A 17,631-nucleotide genomic window follows, 5' to 3' on the forward strand; every position below is an offset into this window, starting at 1 on the left:
ATTTTTTGGACTCACCTTGTTGTGCTGTGCTCATTTGAACAGGAAGGTGGCGCTCTAGAAAGAGGCCCAAAATCCCAACTTGGAATTCCGAGTTGGATGACCGTTAAATTATTTTCCAAATCGGAGCCAATGTTATCCGAGTTCCCAATTGTCTTGAATTCACTGAAGCCTTCGATTTCTGAGTTTCCAGTTGTTTTGAACAAGGCAGAAGTCATGCTGGATTGACAGCATGGCCAATGTATTCAAACTTTTCTAGCCCATGGTATTACGCCCTTTTTCGTGATATCCAATTGGTAGTTACAATCTTGTCTCATCGCTGCAATTCTCCTACAAGGATTGAAAAGGATTTTCCAGTTGATTGATGACTTGATGACGGCTTGTCTAGCTTGCTAGCTAAGATTTTTAAAGTATGATAACATGATCAGTCCAATCAAAGCTAAGGTAGATGGATATAACGTGATTTGATGTCATTTTATCTGTGGCCAATGACCTTGAGCTGCCTTGGATGCATGAGTGACAGAACACTGAGCCAATCACGGTGCAACTAGAGAACATTACTAACCCCATCACATTATGATGGCTGTTGCCGGTCTCAGCCATGTCACATCACCGGTGAGCAGACGAGTATCTGACATGGCCTTACAGTAAAATACTCCTATCCAAGAGACTGCATGCTTGCTTAGCCTATATCCCTTTCTCTGGCAGATAAAACAGCCCCTTCAATCTCAAAGAGAAAAGCCCCACTGGTTAGCAGACACCCCCACAGGGCGGTGGGGTCCACGATCTCTGGTGGCCCATGCGCCTGTCATTGTCTATTTTTGTTGTTGTTGAATAAGTCATTTTGACAGCAAACCTCCAAGTCATTCATAACCCTTTTTAATTTCCGTAAGTACTATGAAACAAAGTTTTTGTTTCTTGTGATTCAGGAATGTGACTGAAAAAGAGAGAAGATACTGATGGAAAGTATAAGGGAATATCAGTGAAGAAATGCCGTGGTCAAGGCTACAACGGCACCAGTACAATGAGTGGAGCTTTACTCAGGTGTTCAAAAGCCATTTCAGAACGAGAGCCTCATGCTTCATATAGTTCTTTATGAGTTTAAGTTTAGAAAACAATCTCTCTGCAGAAGCGATACTTACAGAGGTAAAAGCATCTTAATTACCGTAGCAACGTCAAGGGAACTAGTCAGAAGGGAGGAGGGCTTCAAATACAGCAGTTCTGCAACATCTTTAATTGAGCTTCTTATTGTCTTTTATGTTACGGAAAGAGATGAACTGCACAGGAAGCTCTGGGGAAAGGTCGTCTAGATACTGGACAGACAATAAATTGGCAGACGCAAACAGATTAGCATCTTTAGCAGACAACAGTTATTGAGGGCTTGAAAAAATAAAGCTGTTTGAACGAAATTGCAATCTGGTGAACAGGCGTTTGAGTTGTGTGGTTGCAATATCAACAGTCCCTTATCTTTGGTATATCTTGGCATGAATCAATCAAGACTTCATTTAAATAGTGTGCAGCGCAATAGACCTAATTCACAATGTCTCAGGAAAGTCTGGGCTGTCAATACTCAGTATAGAAAACAGTCGAGGTGTAACCTGGACCTACAGGCCGTGGCGAAAACATTTGCACACAAAAAAGGAGGACTTCAGCACCCAGGGGAGTCTCAAGTTGGATTTAATTGAATTTACCTCAATATTGCAGCCCATTTGTGTAGGCTGTTAGCCAGAAAAAACCCGCTGAGTTCAACAATAAATTACTGAATTTAGTGTTTGAATTTATCCTCAAGGCCTTTTCCCTCATTGTTAGGCTATTTTTGTTTATAAATAGAAGCTAAATACTGTATATAGCTATAGACAGTATACTGCATAATGAAACAATCCCTAGTGTTTTAAGGGTGGACTGGCTATATTATTTGGTTTTGCGCACAACTTTCTATCCAAGCTGGGAGAGAGCGCAAAGACAAGTCGTGATGTAGGTTCAGGTAACCTATATAGAGTAGTTGTAGGCCTATATTCAACAACAACAAAAGCAGATTAGTATGCTGTTGTATTGGGAAAAAGTACTTGACAATCTGCAATGTTGAATTTCCAACTGTAATTACTGAACAAGTAATTAAATTATTACCGCCAGCCAGCAGTCAAAAAATAGCAGCATTGCTATTTTGCTATAAGTGTATAGCTTCATGAAATGTGAGAAAATGATGACCAAATAGGCCTACCAATAAACAAGCCTTTCATCGATTCGATAGACATGCAGCTGTATGTGTTGCAATTTCATCGGTATTCTATACTTGTATTAAATTGTGTTTTTAGGAAGGGGATGGGAAAACACCTTGTCATTCTCTGCAAACATCAAAGCAGGGACTCGCTCCTGTAGGCTCGTACAACATCCTTAAGAGTACCACCCTACATCACACAGGAAGCGGCTCGGGTCCTAATCCAGGCCCTTGTCATCTCCTGTCTGGACTACTGGGTAAGGGAGGGAGACAGTCGACGGCGAGAGGAGGGTAAGGGAGGGGGACGATGACGAGAGGAGGGGACAGCAGGGTAAGGGGGGCGACTAGAGGAGAAAATATGGCCGTATTTAACTTTTTGTTTTTTGAACATGATTTCTAGCTGAGATAAGTTCCTTATGCTTCCAGAACTGTACCACTTACAATGCCTGTTAATGTTCAGACCGAGCGTTGCTGCTCTTAATAAAGCTCCCCCCCAACAGAAGATGCCTTCGTCCAATGGCTCTTATGTGTAATGGCTCTGGCTCTTATGTGTAATGGCTCTGGCTCTTATGTGTAATGGCTCTGGCTCTTATGTGTAATGGCTCTGGCTCTTATGTGTAATGGCTCTGGCTCTTATGTGTAATGGCTCTGGCTCTTATGTGTAATGGCATGGCTCTTATGTGTAATGGCATGGCTCTTATGTGTAATGGCTCTGGCTCTTATGTGTAATGGCTCTGGCTCTTATGCATAATGGAATTGCATGGCTTTTATGTGTAATGGCATGGTTCTTATGTGAAATGGAATTGCATGGCTCTTATGTGTAATGGAACTGAGAGTCATTATCAAGGGCTAGATCTGCACCATCACATGCTCTGGGGAGCTGTCAAGTGTCCAGGTGCTGAAACACACGCAGGATTGTCTGTTTTTTCTCTCGCTATTCACACATCGATTTCATGATCTTTATCTGGGCTGTGAGCAACATTTGAGGCGTATAGCAGACCACACAAATATTGAAAACACTCAAGCGCTGTAGTGTTAGTGACATACTGAGCATGACTGCTTTTTTTCCAGGTTAAATTTTGAGGATTGTGAAATGATCTCAAAGTCAAGAAAGGCAGTCAGCATCCAAGAGATTGCTGCTCTGTCCAGATCCTCCTTAAACGGTAAGGGTCAGAAAGACGCACACGGACCATCTCTCTAACCAAGGCCTCCTACTTTTCTTTCTCCAGGCATTTCCCAGGCGATGAAGGACCATGTGACCAAGCCAACATCCCTGCAGGGTCATCCACCTCAAGTGGAATGGTTGGCCCAAACCCACCGACCCCCTCCGCACACTCTGCAACTCTCTACAGGAAGCTCGCTTCGCCGCAGGTGCATGTCCCTCCGCTAGCTCAGCTAGTAAAGTAGAGCCGGTGGCAGAGATACAGACCAATTAATACTAATTGAATGTTGTCCTCTTTTTTTAATACATTTTCTCATCTATTTTATATTTTAAGAGTAATGTTTACACCTTGGTGATTCTATTGTCCAACTAATTCTGCCATCAATTTGTTTTTAGTCATCAATAGCTCAGAATAGGATCTCATCAGAAATCTGTCCTCAGCAGTTAAATTGTTTGTATTTATTTAACCCTTATTTTACATGGTAAATTGCCTGAGCACACATTCTCATTTACAGCAATGACCTGGGGAATAGTTACAGGGGAGAGGAAGGGGGATGAATGAGCCAATTGTAAGCTGGGGATGATTAGGTGACCATGATGGTATGAGGGTCAGATTGGGAATTTAGCCAGGACACCGGGGTTAACACTCTGGCATGGGATCTTTTAGTGACGACAGAGAGCCAGGACACCCGTTTAACGTCCATCTGAAATACAGCACCCTACACATGTCCCCAAACACTGCCCTGGTGCATTGGGATCATTTTTTAGACCTACACCACTTCCAGCAGCATCTGGTCTCCCATCCAGGGACAGACTAGGACCAACCCTGCTTAGCTTCAGAGGAAAGCCAGCAGTGGGATGCAGGGTGGTATGCTGCTGGTATATATGCAGTGGGATGCAGGGTGGTATGCTGCTGGTTATATATGCAGTGGGATGCAGGGTGGTATGCTGCTGGTATATATGCAGTGGGATGCAGGGTGGTATGCTGCTGGTTATATATTCAGTAGGATGCAGGGTGGTATGCCGCTGGTATATATGCAGTGGGATACAGGGTGGTATGCTGCTGGTATATATGCAGTGGGATACAGGGTGGTATGCTGTTGGTATATATGCAGTGGGATACAGGGTGGTATGCTGCTGGTATATATGCAGTGGGATGCAGGGTGGTATGCTGCTGGTATATACAGTGCCTTGCGAAAGTATTCGGCCCCCTTGAACTTTGTTACCTTTTGCCACATTTCAGGCTTCAAACATAAAGATATAAAACTGTATTTTATTGTGAAGAATCAACAAGTGGGACACAATCATGAAGTGGAACGACATTTATTGGATATTTCAAACTTTTTTAACAAATCAAAAACTGAAAAATTGGGCCTGCAAAATTATTCAGCCCCTTTACTTTCAGTGCAGCAAACTCTCTCCCGAAGTTCAGTGAGGATCTCTGAACGATCCAATGTTGACCTAAATGACTAATGATGATAAATACAATCCACCTGTGTGTAATCAAGTCTCCGTATAAATGCACCTGCACTGTGATAGTCTCAGAGGTCCGTTAAAAGCGCAGAGAGCATCATGAAGAACAAGGAACACACCAGGCAGGTCCGAGATACTGTTGTGAAGAAGTTTAAAGCCGGATTTGGATACAAAAAGATTTCCCAAGCTTTAAACATCCCAAGGAGCATTGTGCAAGCGATAATATTGAAATGGAAGGAGTATCAGACCACTGCAAATCTACCAAGACCTGGCCGTCCCTCTAAACTTTCAGCTCATACAAGGAGAAGACTGATCAGAGATGCAGCCAAGAGGCCCATGATCACTCTGGATGAACTGCAGAGATCTACAGCTGAGGTGGGAGACTCTGTCCATAGGACAACAATCAGTCGTATATTGCACAAATCTGGCCTTTATGGAAGAGTGGCAAGAAGAAAGCCATTTCTTAAAGATATCCATAAAAAGTGTTGTTTAAAGTTTGCCACAAGCCACCTGGGAGACACACCAAACATGTGGAAGAAGGTGCTCTGGTCAGATGAAACCAAAATGGAACTTTTTGGCAAACAATGCAAAACGTTATGTTTGGCGTAAAAGCAACACAGCTGAACACACCATCCCCACTGTCAAACATGGTGGTGGCAGCATCATGGTTTGGGCCTGCTTTTCTTCAGCAGGGACAGGGAAGATGGTTAAAATTGATGGGAAGATGGATGGAGCCAAATACAGGACCATTCTAGAAGAAAACCTGATGGAGTCTGCAAAAGACCTGAGACTGGGACGGAGATTTGTCTTCCAACAAGACAATGATCCAAAACATAAAGCAAAATCTACAATGGAATGGTTCAAAAATAAACATATCCAGGTGTTAGAATGGCCAAGTCAAAGTCCAGACCTGAATCCAATCGAGAATCTGTGGAAAGAACTGAAAACTGCTGTTCACAAATGCTCTCCATCCAACCTCACTGAGCTCGAGCTGTTTTGCAAGGAGGAATGGGAAAAAATTTCAGTCTCTCGATGTGCAAAACTGATAGAGGCATACCCCAAGCGACTTACAGCTGTAATCGCAGCAAAAGGTGGCGCTACAAAGTATTAACTTAAGGGGGCTGAATAATTTTGCACGCCCAATTTTTCAGTTTTTGATTTGTTAAAAAAGTTTGAAATATCCAATAAATGTCGTTCCACTTCATGATTGTGTCCCACTTGTTGTTGATTCTTCACAAAAAAATACAGTTTTATATCTTTATGTTTGAAGCCTGAAATGTGGCAAAAGGTCGCAAAGTTCAAGGGGGCCGAATACTTTCGCAAGGCACTCTATGTAGTGGGATGCAGGGTGGTATGCTGCTGGTATATATGCAGTGGGATGCAGGGTGGTATGCTGCTGGTATATATGCAGTGGGATGCAGGGTGGTATGCTGCTGGTATATATGCAGTGGGGTGCAGGGTGGTATGCTGCTGGTATATATGCAGTGGGATGCAGGGTGGTATGCTGCTGGTATATATGTAGTGGGATGCAGGGTGGTATGCTGCTGGTGTATATGCAGTGGTATGCAGGGTGGTATGCTGCTGGTATATATGTAGTGGAATGCAGGGTGGTATGCTGCTGGTATATATGTATGGGGTGCAGGGTGGTATGCTGCTGGTATATATGCAGTGGGATGCAGGGTGGTATGCTGCTGGTATATATGCAGTGGGATGCAGGGTGGTATGCTGCTGGTATATATGCAGTGGGATGCAGAGTGGTATGCTGCTGACGGTGGGCTAATACACTGTGGATTTTAGAATCATTAGCATATGATTTGTGGGTCAAATGTAAAGTGGACCACCACCATGTGTTTGTGTGCACGTGTGTCGTGCCCCCCCCCCCCCATCCCTACACCTGTCCCACCGCTCCTCTAACCCCTGCATGTCACAGCTCAGATCTGTGCCCTTCCCCCTCCTGCTGTCACCTAGGCGATGACGGCCTGTCCTATGAGAGCCCAATAGATGGTAGCCAATTAGACTCTCCTCCAACTGTCACTTCACTGTCCCCATGATACATGGAGGCCTTTCTTTTTTTTTTTTTTACTCCCTAACTGTCTCTGAGACTGTCACTCTTTCCTGTGCTTGGTGTGTTTGATTACCACCTGTAAGGTTTGTGTGTGTGTCCTTCTCCAGGAGTGGCAGAGCAGTTTGCTATCGCTGAGGCAAAGCTGAAAACCTGGACCTCTGTGGCTGATGACTAGGAGTTCCTCCAGAACAATAGAAACACACTCTCTACCCACAGCTCAGGTAAACACATGCATACAGTACACATCACCCAATATTCCGTACCTTTGTCATACTCATTGTGTTTTCAGTCATCAGTGCCACCTAGACTGTGCTATGCCCCAATATCTCTCTTCTTTCTTTCCCTCTGTTACTCACCCTCCCCTCATCCCTCCATCTCTCTCGCCTCATCCATCTCCAGGTGTTCTGGCACTTTGATTCTCCCTCAGACTTCAACGTCCAAGCACGAGCCCCGAGTGCCATTCCAGGCCAAGACAGACAGCTTTGAAGTTCTAGCAGAAACAGCCTGCACTGTGATAGGCCCACATCTCAGAACAACCCGCCTACTCCAGGGAGTGACTGGGCTAGCCCATTCCCTAGTGGATGGTGAGGATCAGCCTGCACTGTGATAGGCCCACATCTCAGAACAACCCGCCTCCCGCCTACTCCAGGGGGTGACCGGGCTAGCCCATTCCCTAGTGGATGGTGAGGATCAGCCTGCACTGCTGCAAGTCTGTATTGTCTACCAGTCTGACTGGAGGCCGGAGGTTTGACTCCTGCTATTCAACCTCTCACTCTGAGTCTCTTGGAGAGGATAGGAGTGTGTTTCAGGAGGGTAAAGAGTGGCTCTCCGACAGAGGCTCGTCAGGCGTGGCTTCGTTCCATTAAGAAGATAAGGTGGAAAGCATTTAAATGTGATGTTTCATCTTGTAGGTGTACACCTCTATGGATAGTCTGGCAACTCTTAGAAACACTTCCTTCAGAAGTTATTCACACCCCTTGACTTATTCTAGATTGTGTTGTTACAGCCTGAATTTAAAATGGATTAAATAGAGATTTTGTGTCACTGGCCTACACACATTACCCCATAATGTCAAAGCGGAATTATATTTGTATATTTTTTTTTATTAATAAAAAATGAGAAGCTGAAATGTCTTGACTCAAGTATTCAACTGCTTTGTTATGGCAAGGAGTAAAAAACTACTAAAGTCACAAATTGTATGGACTCTGTGTGCAATAATAGTGTTTAACATGCTTTGAATGACCACCTCATCTCTGTACCCCACGCATAAAATGAATTGCAAGGTCCCTCAGTCGAGCAGTGAATTTCAAAAGCAGATTCAACCACAAAGACCAAAGAGGTGTTCCAATGCCTCACAAAGAAAGGCCGCTATTGGTAGATGGGTAACAAATAAAAAAGCAGACATTGAATATCCCTTTGAGCATGGTGAAGTTTTTAATTACACTTTGGATGGTGTACAATACACCCAGTCAATACAAAGATACACGTGTCCTTAACTCCGTTGCCGGAGAGGAAGGAAAGCACTCAGGGATTCTACCATGAGGCCAATGGTAACTTTAAAACAGTTAGTTTAATGGTTGTGATAGGAGAAAACTGAGGATGGATCAACAATATTGTAGTTACAAATATAGTTGATCCATCCTCAAATATTCCAAAACATCCTGTTTGTAATACGGCACTAAAGTAAAACTGCAAAAAATGTGGCAAATTCATTTTATGTCCTGAATAAAAATGCACATTACTGAGTATTTTCAAGCATGGTTGTGGCTGCGTCATGTTAAGGGTATGCTTGTCATCAGCAAGGACTAGGGAGGTTTTTTTTTAGGATAAAAAGAAACGGAATAGAGCTAAGCACAGGCAAAATCCTAGAGGAAAACCTGGTTGTCTGATTTCCAACAGACACTGGGAGACAAATTCACCTTTCAGCAGGACAATAACCTAAAACATAATGCCAAATATACCCTGGAATTGAATGTTCCTGAGAAAATCCATGGCAAGACTTAAAAATGGCTGCCCTAGCAATGATCAACAACCAACTTGAGAGCTTGAAGAATTAAAAATAATTGTGGCAAATATTGTACAATGCTATTAGAAATGTACCCAGAAAGATTCACAGCTGTAATCAAAGCCAAAGGTGATTCTAACATGTATTGACTCAGGGGTGTGAATACTTATATAGAGGAGAGATTTCTGTATTTCATTATGGTGTATTCTGTGTAGATGGGTGAGGAAAAAATCTCATCTATTTTGAACATTCTGTAGACACTATGTAACTTAGTGATGTCTGGCATTTACTTATCATCCTTCTCTTTGTCTCAGCTCTCGTCTCCCTGCACTTTCCCTCTCTTCACTTTCTCACAATCTTTGCCGATGTTACTATGTATTTGAGAGTTGAAACTGGATTACTGAGAAAAGTTTTGTACATTTCTGTGAAGTTTTATTTCATTGGTTCTCTATGGATTGTTAGACCATGCTGTGAAGTCATGTCATGGGGTTTGTCCTGGATAAATAAACATGATTTAAAAGATTTTCATTTGCACATCATTTTTCCCCCATCTCTGATAGGAGACAAGGGGAAATTGCCCAACACACAGAACAGAGTTACATCTCAAAGTTTTGTTAATTTAATCCATCACTGATGTACAAAAAAACAAATTGTCATGTTCTCTGAAAAATAACAATGGCTGTTAATCTCAAATGCATATTCTCCTATGCACAAGAGTGTGCGTAGATTTCCATATGTACAACGCATATACAGGACGGGGCAATATAAAGAGAGAAACGTCGGACTTATTGCTTAACTAGATGTTCTGTTAATTAGCTTATTTCACTCTACATTAAACTCATTTTACATGGCGAGCACTACTTCACATTCTATCTGCATACAAAAGACAAATTTATTAACTGATTATTCTTTAAGATGAAAATGTACCAGTTGTGATAGCATAGTTTTACATAGAATTAAAATGTATTATGGCTCAAAACTATTGAAGTGATTAATGATTTAACATGCGTCTTGAATGACAGTGGAGAACAGTCACACACACAGTTTAATCTTTCAACCAAGGCTTTTATTGCTTATCTGCGGACGTGGAGAGTTATGACTGTGCTTCTAAGTTGGTAGTACATATTTCTAAAATGGTTGTGAGGCCAGGCAGACTGTATAAATCATTTTCAGTGTGTGTGCGCTATGTTTTAGGAATATTATTTTGTATGTTGTTGAACAAATATGTATTACTATGTGAGTGTGTGCGTGCTTAACTTCGATGTATTCTGAGTTTCACTGTTGTCTCTCCACATAACCAAAGTTTCCTGTCATTAACACTAAAATCATTCCAGAGACATGTTGTACAGTAGGAACGATGTTTGAAAAATCATTACCTATCGCTAGGAACGTAATGATACAAAATGTACTGTGACCAAAACACTGTTACAAGAAACTCTCTAACTTCTGTCCTACAACCTTAACGCCAGACATGTACTTTGAGTTAAATGCATGTTAATTACAATGTGCTTCACAAATGTTCTTAACCCTGTGGTGGTGGCATTTTATGACTGAGCGATGCCAATGCATTGGTCTTTTCTCAACTGCCTTAAGGTGGTTACTTATCATTTTGTCTTAAATATCCCTTTTCCATCCCACTTTAAAGTCCTTTCCTCAGATATGAATGTAGCTACCATGTAAATACAGCACTTATATTTTATAGGCCATTTAATCCAAAGTGGGACCCTCCTTTCTCTCTCCTCTGCTCTATCCCTTTGTCTGGTCATGTTGTTCCTTCTCACCCTCTCTCGGGGGAAAGTAGTGTCAATATCAGATGTCTGCATGGGCAATTCTAACAATCCTAAACCCTCTAGAAATAGCACTTGACCTTGTGGGGACTAACAAAATGTCCCCAGTTGGTCATATTTTCGTTTGTTTACTATTGTTGTGAGGACTCTGGTCTCCACAAGAATAGTTAAACACGTCCACACACCAATACATCGTGGACACAGACATCCAGCTTGGAGATTGAGGTGAAAATGACCTGTAAGGTTGTAGAAACCTCAACACTTCTGTCATTCCGATTGGTCCTCAGTGGTACTTCGCTCACACTGCAGTTCTGATTGGTCCATTTGCTGTATGTTCTCGGGCGGGGTTCCATGTTCCTTCGCCGGCTCCGATTGATAAGTCTCAGGGAGGTGGGGGTGGTCAAAATCACAGGCTAGCTCTGATTCGTCAGTGTGGGAAGGGCTGCACTCTAAGATAAACTCTTCTGTTTGGTCCTCTGTTAGTGAGAGGCTTTCCTGAAGAACCAATTCCGATGGCAGGTCCGTATTGTCAGCGGGGCTGGTTTCAAACTCCAAATCTGATTGGTCCTGTGTGAAGTGGACAGGACTCTCCTCATACATATTGTTCAATTGGTCCTCCATGTCAGGCGGGGTGGGGTCCCGTGGTAATGAGAGACCTCTGTGGCGGTTCCAAAGCTTGTGTAGCTCTGTCACCTCCGAAACGTTGGTGGTGTTGTTGCCGCTGTCACGGAAACTGGCCAGTGGGGGGCGGACTTTCACTCCTGTCACGGTCACTGAGCCTTCTATGGCCTTACGAAGCTAGATATTGGACAGAGAGAGGAGAGGTAGAGATGGAGGAATAAAATAAGGAGCAAGGATGACAAAAGATGGGGGAGAGGATTGAAAGAAGAGTGGAGAGAGAGGATGGAACATTATGGAGTCATTTTGGAGTAAACAATGTGATTCATATTACACTTTTGATTAGATCTTCAAATTTACAGGATTGTTGCCAAGGCAACCTTAATCTGCAGCAATTTCTGTAATGAGCAAATTGATTAGCCTGAAGTTACTGCTGATTCATGAAGCGCAATATTGTCCTTAGAACTGATCTAAGGTGATGACAATATTCAAACACTATCACAGCCAAAGTAAACAGGAAGGTTTCCTGTGATGTGCTTGTCGGGATTTTAAGATGAACTGCCATCAATCACCCATAGCATGATGACAACAGTGTGAAAATAGAAACTAATCACAGTGACATCAGAGTTCTAGTGCACAGGAACACCCACCTCCCTGAGGGAGACGACTCCCACCAGTCGTCCAGTACTGGTCACATAGGCATGGTCCAGCCCCAGCAAAGAGAATATGGTGTGAGTCTGAAGAAGGAGAAGAAGAGAGAGCACGAGACAGAGAGGGTAGAGCAGATTAGAAGGAACAACATGACCAGATAGAGGGATAAAACAAAGGAGAGAGGGAAGAGAAAGGAAGGTCCCACTTTAGATTGAATGGCATATAAAATCTAAGTGCTGTATTTACACTGCCGTTCAAAAGTTTGTGGTCACTTAGTAATGTTTTTGAAAGAAAAGCAATTTTTTTGTTCATTACAATAACATCAAATTGATCAGAAATACAGTGTAGACATTGTTAATGTTGTAAATGATTATTGTAGCTAGAAAATACTTTTTAATGGAATATCTGCATAGGCGTAGAGGCCCATTGTCAGCAACCATCACTCCTGTGTTCCAAAGGCACATTGTGTTAGCTAATCCAAGTTTAGTGAAGTGAGGAGGCGACTCTGGGATGCTGGCCTTCTAGGCAGAGTTGCAAAGAAAAGGCCATATCTCAGACTGGCCAATAAAAAGAAAAGATTAAGCTGGGCAAAATAACACAGACACAGGACAGACGAACTCAGCATCCCGGAGTTGCCTCTTCGCTATGGACGTTGAGACTGGTGTTTTGCGGGTAGTATTTAATGAAGCTGCCAGTTGAGGACTTGTGAGGCGTCTGTTTCTCAAACTAGACACTCTAATGTACTTGTCCTCTTGCTCAGTTGTGCACCGGGGCCTCCCACTCCTCTTTCTATTCTGGTTAGAGCCAGTTTGTGCTGTTCTGTGAAAGGAGTAGTACACAGCGTTGTACGAGATCTTCAGTTTATTGGCAATTACTCGCATGGAATAGCCTCATTTCTCAGAACAAGAATAGACTGAAGAGTTTCAGAAGAAAGGTCTTTGTGTCTGGCCATTTTGAGCCTGTAATCGAACCCACAAATGCTGATGCTCCAGATACTCAACTAGTCTAAAGAAGGACAGATTTATTGCTTCCTTAATCAGAACAACAGTTTTCAGCTGTGCTAACATAATTGCAAAAGGGTTTTCTAATGATCAATTAGCCTTTTAAGATGATCAACTTGGATTAGCTAACACAACATGCCATTGGAACAAAGAAAATTACTTTTCTTTCAAAAACAAGGACATTTCTAAGTGACCCCAAACTTTTGAACGGCAGTGTACATGGTAGCTACATTCATATGGGGGTATGGAGAGAAAGAGAGAACGAGAGAGAGAGCAATAGATGACATCCATTAAAATGTCAATGAGAACAAATGGACTATTCAAAAAATGTCAGTCTAGTGCCGAGCCTTCTATTTGTAATGGAAGGCTCTGGTCTAGTGGAGCTGCGTGCCATCACATTTCTGTCACCAACCCCATCAATTTAAAGGGACGTCAATTAACAATTTACTTGTTGCCTGGTATTAGATTTGAGTCATTTAGCAGACACTTATCCAGTGGATACACTTAAGCATTATAAACTAAAGAGTTCCTCCAAAAATAACAGATGACAGCTAGGTTGGTTGTGCAGATTGATAAGGGTTGATTGACAGGTGAACTGATGATGACACACCTTATGCAGAGACGTCCGCTCCACCAGCTGAAAAGGGGCTGGGTCAATCTTGCAGTTGTTGAAATCCACTGGCTCGTCCAACTGTTGCTCCTCCCACTCCGCTATCTGTGGTAGGGGATTCAGAACTCTCAACCAATGAGTGGGCTAGATTAACTTCGCCGGCGCCCGTGTTGGAATGTTTTGCACCGGCTGAAACTTAATTACATTCAATTTGGAACCGGGTTGCCTGCCGGGCGTGAGCCATTGTGCCCCGCTCTGTCCGACGGTGAAGTGGGCTCAAGACAAAGGTGATTACTAAAACGTGTGGTAATTAGTAGGTTTCTGTGTTTTCCCATGCTAAAGGGATCGCTTTGGATCAAATATGTTTAATCTGCCTTCCCAATGAAAATGTGTCAGAAAATTCTAACATTTATTTTATGGAAAAGAGATCTTCTATGATTCTGGACAATACACCACGCTGCCTTGTTGACAAAATCCCTCAATGATGACCGTCTAAAAATTCATACAACCAATCACTGCATTTTTAAGTTATTGACAGTTAATCAACTAGTGTTCAGTCTTACTTCGTTTGTGGTCATGTCATCCTCGACTTCAGGCGACTCCTGAAAACAAAGAGAGACAGTGGTTACACCCCAGAGAGGATTCTACTGCCCAAAAGCCAGTTTTAGCATGGGCACAGCCATTGAGTACTTTCACCCTGTTTAAGTAGTCAACTGGGTGGGACTTCCAGAAGAATCGCATAATTCCATCCAGGTCCTCAGGAGGGATCAGCCAATGAATGATACGTGTGATAAAACATTCCATAACTACAGGAGGCAGTACATCGCCAACCTTGTTTTTTTACCTGTTCAAACAACACACTCGAGGGAGCATTATGCACCCTTTCAGTTTGTTTACCACGTAGGATGTACTGTTTATCTTTTGTTTTATATGTAATGTAAGTGCCTTAATGTGTTTGGACACCAGGAAGAGTAGCTGCTGCCTTGGCAACAGCTAATGGGGATACCTAATAAATACAACAACAAAAAACGAATAGAAGTAGTAGAAGAAGAAAATGGACTACTTCAAAAATAGAGAGCAATAGTAATGGCATCTTTTTGTAGGCCCTAACGGAGGCTAACTCTGCCATGGCTCGTTGGCCAAAGCCTATGAGGATTATTTTTATTTTTGTATTATTTTTAAAATAAATGCTGAAAATCAGGTCTGTGGTAAACACAGGCTGTCATGGTGTGCTTGGTGTGAGATCTTATACGTTTTGTTCTATGAGATCATCTTCCTCAGCTAACATCACTTTTTGTGAATTTGCATTTATGTAATCAAGACAAGCACATAAAGGCTTCATAATTCCTAAACGTCATGTTAACTGACTGATATTATCTCATAGAAAAAAGAGGACCGAGCATGCCCCCATTCTCATTGACGGGGCTGCAGTGGAGCAGGTTGAGAGCTTCAAGTTCATTGGTGTCCACATCAACAACAAACTAACATGGTCCAAGCACACCATGACAGTCGTGAAGCGGGCACGACAAAACCTAATCCCCCTCAGGAGATGGAAAAAATTTGGCATGGGTCCTCAGATCCTCAAAAGGTTCTACAGCTGCACCATCGAGAGGTTGCATCACTGCTTGGTATGGCAACTGCTCGGCCTCCGACCGCAAGGCACTACAGAGGGTAGTACAAACGGCCCAGTACATCACTGGGGCCAAGCCTCCTGCCAGGGGGTATAGTGTACTACACTTAGGTTGGAGTCATTAAAACTTGTTTATCAACCACTCCACAAATTTCTTGTTACAGTTTTGGCAAGTCAGTTAAGACATCTACTTTGTGCATGATACAAGTATTTTTTCCAACAATTGTTTACAGACAGATTATTTCACTTATAATTCACTGTCTCACAATTCCAGTGGGTCAGAAGTTTACATACACTAAGTTGACTGTGCCTTTAAACAGCTTGGATATTCCAGAAAATGATGTCATGGCTTTAGAAGCTTCTGATAGGCTAATAGACATAATTTGAGTCAATTGCAGGTGTACCTGTGGATGTATTTCAAGGCCTACCTTCAAACTCAGTGCCTCTTTGCTTGACATCATGGGACAATCAAAAGAAATCAGCCAAGACCTCAGAAAAAATATTGTAGACCTCCACAAGTCTGGTTCATCCTTGGGAGCAATTTCCAAATGCCTGAAGGTACCACGTTCATCTGTACAAACAGTAGTGCCCAAGTATAAACACCATGGGACCACGCAGCCGTCATACCGCTCAGGAAGGAAACACGTTCTGTCTCCTAGAGATAAGCGTACTTTGGTGTGAAAAGTGAAAATCGATCCCAGAACAACAGCAATATACCTTGTGAAGATGCTGGAGGAAACAGGTACAAAAGTATCTATATCCAAAGTAAAACGAGTTCTATATCGACATAACCTGAAAGGCCGCTCAGCAAGGAAGAGGCCACTGCTCCAAAACTGCCATAAAAAAGCCAGACTACAGTTTGCAACTGCACATGGGGACAAAGATCGTACTTTTTGGAGAAATGTCCTCTGGTCTGATGAAACAAAAATAGAACTGTTTGGCCATAATGACCATTGTTATGTTTGGAGGAAAAAGGGGGATGCTTGCAAGCCGAAGAACACCATCACACCTGTGAGGCACGGGGGTGGCAGCATCATGTTGTGGGGGTCATTTACTGCAGGAAGGACTGGCGCGCTTCACAAAATAGAGGGAATCATGAGGACGGAAAAGTATGTGAATATATTGAAGCAACATCTCAAGACATCAGTTAAAGCTTGGCCGCAAATGGGTCTTCCAAATGGACAATGACCCCAAGCATACTTCCAAAGTTGTGGCAAAATGGATTAAGGACAACAAAGTCAAGGTATTGGAGTGGCCATCACAAAGCCCTGACCTCAATCCTTTAGAAAAATTGTGGGCAGAACTGAAAAAGTGTGTGCGAGCAAGGAGGCCTACAAACCTGACTCCGTTACACCAGCTCTGTCAGGAGGAATGGGCCAAAATTGTGGGAAAATTGTGGAAGGCTACCCGAAATGTTTGACCCAAGTTAAACAATTTAAAGGCAATGCTACCAAATACTAATTGAGTGTATGTAAACTTCTGACCCACTGGGAATGTGATGAAAGAAATAAAAGCTGAAATAAATAATTCTCTCTACTATTATTCTGACATTTCACATTGTAAAAATAAAGTGGTGATCCTAACTGACCTAAGGGAATTTTAACTAGGATTAAATGTCAGGAATTGTCAAAAACTGAGTTTAAATGTATTTGGCTAAGGTGCATGTAAACTTCCGACTTCAACTGTATATATATATACAGTGCCTTGCGAAAGTATTCGGCCCCCTTGAACTTTGCGACCTTTTGACACATTTCAGGCTTCAAACATAAAGATATAAAACTGTATTTGTTTGTGAAGAATCAACAACAAGTGGGACACAATCATGAAGTGGAACGACATTTATTGGATATTTCAAAGTTTTTTAACAAATCAAAAACGGAAAAATTGGGCGTGCAAAATTATTCAGCCCCTTTACTTTCAGTGCAGCAAACTCTCTCCAGAAGTTCAGTGAGGATCTCTGAATGATCCAATGTTGACCTAAATGACTAATGATGATAAATACAATCCACCTGTGTGTAATCAAGTCTCCGTATAAATGCACCTGCACTGTGATAGTCTCAGAGGTCCGTTAAAAGCGCAGAGAGCATCATGAAGAACAAGGAACACACCAGGCAGGTCCGAGATACTGTTGTGAAGAAGTTTAAAGCCGGATTTGGATACAAAAAGATTTTCCAAGCTTTAAACATCCCAAGGAGCACTGTGCAAGCGATAATATTGAAATGGAAGGAGTATCAGACCACTGCAAATCTACCAAGACCTGGTCGTCCCTCTAAACTTTCAGCTCATACAAGGAGAAGACTGATCAGAGATGCAGCCAAGAGGCCCATGATCACTCTGGATGAACTGCAGAGATCTACAGCTGAGGTGGGAGACTCTGTCCATAGGACAACAATCAGTCGTATATTGCACAAATC

General features: G+C 42.5%; 1 protein-coding gene across 1 annotated transcript in view; it reads right to left on the reverse strand.

Annotated features, from left to right (window-relative positions):
• Nucleotides 1–8,336: 8,336 nt before the first annotated feature.
• The window catches only part of LOC139376016 (chloride channel protein 2-like), a 118,369-nt gene continuing 109,074 nt past the window's right edge, over nt 8,337–17,631 (reverse strand). The window contains exons 21-24 of the mRNA XM_071118068.1: nt 14,151–14,189; nt 13,588–13,692; nt 11,976–12,062; nt 8,337–11,505 (exon numbers count right to left, since the gene is read on the reverse strand). Coding sequence (XP_070974169.1) covers nt 10,975–11,505; nt 11,976–12,062; nt 13,588–13,692; nt 14,151–14,189 — 762 coding nt within the window. The 3' untranslated portion in view covers nt 8,337–10,974. The remainder of the gene's footprint in view (nt 11,506–11,975; nt 12,063–13,587; nt 13,693–14,150; nt 14,190–17,631) is intronic.

The sequence above is a fragment of the Oncorhynchus clarkii genome, chromosome 20, assembly GCF_045791955.1.
Source record: "Oncorhynchus clarkii lewisi isolate Uvic-CL-2024 chromosome 20, UVic_Ocla_1.0, whole genome shotgun sequence".
Classification (NCBI taxonomy): Eukaryota; Metazoa; Chordata; class Actinopteri; order Salmoniformes; family Salmonidae; genus Oncorhynchus; species Oncorhynchus clarkii.